The 5,000-nt window shown below is 42.3% G+C and overlaps 1 protein-coding gene across 9 annotated transcripts in view; it reads left to right on the top strand.

Annotated features, from left to right (window-relative positions):
- The window catches only part of LOC122245623 (uncharacterized), a 46,972-nt gene that overhangs the window by 39,169 nt on the left and 2,803 nt on the right, over nucleotides 1-5,000 (top strand). For 6 of the 9 annotated variants that reach the window (XM_043003573.2, XM_043003559.2, XM_043003552.2 and 3 more), the window contains 4 exons: nucleotides 704-739; nucleotides 3,933-4,055; nucleotides 4,403-4,493; nucleotides 4,607-4,757. In XM_043003573.2, coding sequence (XP_042859507.2) covers nucleotides 704-739; nucleotides 3,933-4,055; nucleotides 4,403-4,493; nucleotides 4,607-4,757 — 401 coding nt within the window. The remainder of the gene's footprint in view (nucleotides 1-703; nucleotides 740-3,932; nucleotides 4,056-4,402; nucleotides 4,494-4,606; nucleotides 4,758-5,000) is intronic. The other 3 variants (XM_086545030.1, XM_043003581.2, XM_086545031.1) reach the window with 1 other exon arrangement.

The raw sequence follows: 5,000 nt of genomic DNA, 5'->3' as shown, positions 1-5,000 counted from the left end.
ATTCTTGAATGAATGTATAGATACTTAAATCAATATTTTTATAAGATGATTAATGTGTGCATGAAGTATTTGTGTTCTTCTTGTGTTTCTATGCATATAGAAAGAAAATGACGAAGCGAGATGGAAAATAGGAAAGAAATATAGACAGACAGACAGACAGATAGAACAATTAAAAATAGAGTAATAGAAATAGATAGATGGATAGATAGATATATATAGAGAGAGATAGATAGATAGATAGATAGAGAGAGAGAGAGAGAGAGAGAGAGAGAGAGAGAGAGAGAGAGAGAGAGAGCGGGAAGGAGAGAGAGAGAGACAGTGAATGAGTGAAAGGAACATGCAACGCCATGCAGATGTATAAAAAAGGAAGGATACACTTCAAGGGCTGTTGAAACATAAAGAACACACACACGCACAAACATTGTCGTAAAGACAATATGTATGTTTTGTCTTTTTTTTTTTTTTTTATACGAAACTTCTTTTGTCAGTATTTTTGGTGTGTGTCTGTACTGTTGTATTAGTAGTTTTTGATATATGATTTTTTTTTTCTTAGATATATGTCTAATTGTATATTTCTGTATTAATTATCTAAGTGTTAATGATACGAGAACTCTGGATAGGTTTTACTTTATTTTGCCATCTAAGATACAACAAGTATTTACTGCCGTTATTTTGATCCATAACGCACAATCTTTTTGTCCAGGTGAACCGCGTACCCACAGCGAGAGAGAGAAAATTAGTAATTACAAAACATATATTTTTCTAGTTTGCTTTTTTAGTTTTTTTTTATGGTGATGTGGGCTGTTGTGCTCTGATAACCAACTGCAAAAAATTGTCAAAGGCGGAAATAATCCATTAAGGCAGGAAGGAAACTCCCCTGCATTAAGAGAGGGCGGAGTTGCCGGTTAACCGTTTTTGATGAATGCTAACCTAAGGGGCGCTGTCGGGAGATTAACTCATTTGTAGAAATGATTTGGTGATGGTTTTTAGTTGGGCGATTTTTTTTTTAGAGAGAGAGAGAGAGATTCGTAGATGTATTTAGACTTAGGTGATGAGCTAAATAGCTGTAGAGTGGACCAGCTGAGTGGATACTAACAAACGAGACGTGATAACCCTACGCCTAAAACACTCCTCAGACCCCAAACCCAAACTCGTCAACGCAAATCCGTAAGGAAGTGCGCGCATCATACCGCTATCAGAAGAGCCCCATATAAGCGTGTCGAGCGACGCCCCAACGAGCGCGGTCCAGGGGAACAACTTGTTGCATTCGAGGTGACAACCCTAGCGTGACCGGCGCGACGCGTTGCCGCCCGTGTCCCGTCGCCCTTGGCACCGATACGCGCGTCCTTGCTCCTGGCACCTCCGTCGACGCCTCGGGGAAAGGGGGGCGGGGGCTGCGGGGGGCGGGAGGGGGCTCAGGGCCTCGCTGGGGGGTGTGGGGCGTGGGGGGTGGGGAGGAGGAGGAGGGGAAGGGAACCCGTGACGGACATTAATATTGCACTCTTGTTATGAATCTTAAGTTTTGTGCTACCGCGCGGCCTTCACCTACTTGCGTTGATTGCAGTGCGCTTGCTTGCGTAGGTCACTTGTCCGGCACAACACACTTGCCACACGCTGAGTTTGTCCGAAAGATATGTAAGGTAGCGATGTTCGTCCGGATTTAATTAATGAGAGGAACGCTACAACTTTATTACCCCCCCCCTCCCTCCTTCCCTCCCTCCCCCACACACAAACAAACACACAACTCATCAACCTAATGACTTTTATGGTACATTGATGACGGCGTCATGACTATGTTTTCACATAAGTGGATCGAGTTTTATGTCCGTCGTCACTGTCAGCGCAAGTAAACATTACGGTGGAGGCCTTGGTCATCATTATCGATTCTAGCCATATTTGTAGACACACGAACACACACACACACACACACACACACACACTCGCACACACACACACACACACACGCGCGCGCGTGCACACTCTCACTCTCACTCACACTCACACTCACACTCTCACTTACACTCACATTCACACTCACACTCACACTCACACACTCACACTCACTCTCACTCTCACTCTCACTCTCACTCTCACTCTCACTCTCACTCTCACTCACACACACACACACACACACACACACACACACACACACACACACACACACACTCACACACACACACTCAAATTCACACTCACACTCACACACTCACTCTCATTCTCACTCTCACTCACACTCATACACACACACACACACTCACACACACACACTCAAATTCACACTCACACTCACACACTCACTCTCACTCTCACTCTCACTCTCACTCACACTCATACACACACACACACACACACACTCTAACACCTATTCGAAAATCCACACCCAAGTACAACAAAACTTAACAAACTCATCGTACATCCAACAGATACTATTGTCAGATAACAAGCTCACCTTAAAAGTCGTGCTGAAGTTGCGAACGCAGTTTAGCATACGGGAAAGGCGCTTGTTACGTGCATATATCATTCAACACGTTTTATATGCAAGGTCTATGATAGAGTTATGGAGCCAGTTCATATTTGCACAAAAAAAGAAAGAAAGAAAAGAAAATAATAAGTGGGATATGCCGGGCACGTCCAAAAAAAAAAAAAAAAAAAAAAAAAAAAAAAAAAAAAAAAAAAACAATGGATATGCCGGGCACGTCAAAAAAAAAAAAAAAAAAAACTAAGTGGGATATGCCGGGCACGTCAAAAAAAAAAAAAAAAAAAAAAAACACTAGGGATATGCCGGGCACGTCAAAAAAAAAAGTGGGATACGACGGGCACGTCAAAAAAAAAAAAAAAAAAAAAAAAAAAAAAAAAAAAAAAAAAAAAAACAAGGTGGGATATGCCGGGCACGTCCCCTCACTTAAAGCAAACAGTCGAAGTGCCTCCAAAGGGCGCGGAGGCGAGGAGGTGATCGAATACAGATGGCGTTGTTAAGTGTGATCGACTGAATGAGGTAGTATTTGCTTAGAGTAGATCAATAGGTCTTTGCGTTTAAGTCTTTTTCTTTTTGTTTAACGATTTGATGTAGTGTAATTAGGAGAATGCTGTTATGGTGTTGGGGTAGTTTACTAACTTACTAACACATTTTTTTTCTTTCTTTTTTTTTTCTTTCCCCCCCTCCCCCGTTTGCGTTGTCTTGTTTCAATCATTCTTTCATTTTCTTCCATTCAATTACTGTGGTTTTGTCTTTTAATCGTCAACGTTTACTACACCTGTTCTCATTTTCTTTGTTTTTTCCAACCATATTTTTGTTTCTTTACTTGTCCACTTTTTTACTCTTTTTCTCATTATTTCTATTCTTATTTTGTTTGTTCCAATCCAACGTCAAAACCCTTTTTAATATACATGATTACTTGTATATTATCAACTTCGAACCTTTTTTTTTTCTTAATGGATCTTGTCATTTTCCTCAATATTGCTTATACTCTCCTTAATCTATTTCAATATTGTTTTACTTTTTTTTTTAATTCATTGTGGTCATTATCGTTTTAATGTCTTTGCCTAACAACATTCCCTCTTCTCTTTTATGTTACTGTCCGTTTCTTTGTGTTCTTGTCTTATGCATTACTTTTTTCCCTTCACTTGCATCATCTCTCACCTCTTGCGTCTCTACCTTTCATTCATGATTCTGTCTCTCCCCTTAATCATCTTCGTTTGCAAACTCTCTCCCACTACCTTTTGTTATCCCTTGTCCCTGCTTCCTGTCTTCTTATTTTGTTCTGCCTATCCATGTTCCTCTCTCGCCCATCTATCCCTCTCCCTCTTCTACCTGCATCTACCTTTCCCTTTCCCTCCTTCTCCTAATGGTACCTTCCCCCTCCCTGCCCCCTGCCCCTGCCCCTGCCCTGCCCTGCCCCCGCTCCTGCCCCCACCCCCTGCCTCGCTCACAGATGAATAAGTACGCCAAGGAATGGGCCAAGAAGCTGGCAGCGGACGGCCAGATGTCCCACCGACCCGACAACAAGTACGGCGAGAACGTCTTCTGCCTCTCTTCCAACTCGAAGACTTTCAAGGTGAGGCGACAGCGGCGCGCTCTTGCTCCTCTGTTGGCTGCTCTCTCGGGTGGAAAGCGCTCCGCAAATATGTGTGCATGCGCTGAAGGACAAATATGCACGCAAATGCACATCACACACGCACACACGCACACACACACACACACACACACACACACACACACACACATATACGTTCACACATATACAGACAAACTAAAAATATATATAAGAGAGAACTGGTTATGCAATGTGTATATTAATATACATAATAATCTACCATATTTTATATTTATATCCACATCATAGTATGGAGAAAACTCGACAATACTAAAACCTTCGTATGATAAATGTTATTCCCCGCATAGGTGAAAGGTGACGAGGTGGTGGACAAATGGTACTCAGAAATAAAGGATCATAAATTTGGCGAGGAACCCAAAGGAACGATTCTGAAATCAGGTACGCTAATAAAAACATTCAAATGACTTGCAGTTCCAATATGCATAAACACAGAACTCACAAACACGCTTTGCATATTCAACAGAACACTAACCTTCCGTTTTTGTCGCCAGGTCACTTCTCTCAGCTTGTGTGGAAGGACACCAAGCAGATGGGTGTAGGCAAGGCGAGGAGCGCCGCGGGGACCAAGGTCTTCGTGGTGGCTAACTTCGACCCTCAAGGCAACTGGATGGGACAGTTCGCAGACCAAGTCCCTCCTGTCGGGTAAGGCTCTTGAAACTTGGAAACTTAACACGGTGGTTAAATATCGTGGTAATTTTTTTTTTTTTTTTTTTTTTTTTTTATTGCGTGTGTGTGTGTGTGTGTTTATGGAAAAATCGGAAAGTTAGCGTATGATTAGATTCGCATGGAGTGCAATCTTCGCTTTTGGCATCGTTGTGGTAAAGGTAATTGAGCTTCAGTGTGACAGCGACCTAGAAGGAAACAGAAGCTGAGGCCTAATGTTTA

This window comes from Penaeus japonicus, unplaced genomic scaffold, assembly GCF_977035675.1.
Source record: "Penaeus japonicus unplaced genomic scaffold, GWHDUDI00000001_assembly GWHDUDI00000016, whole genome shotgun sequence".
Taxonomy (NCBI): Eukaryota; Metazoa; Arthropoda; class Malacostraca; order Decapoda; family Penaeidae; genus Penaeus; species Penaeus japonicus.
Note: the sequence above shows the minus strand (reverse complement) of the source record. Positions and strands in the feature narration are given on the sequence as shown.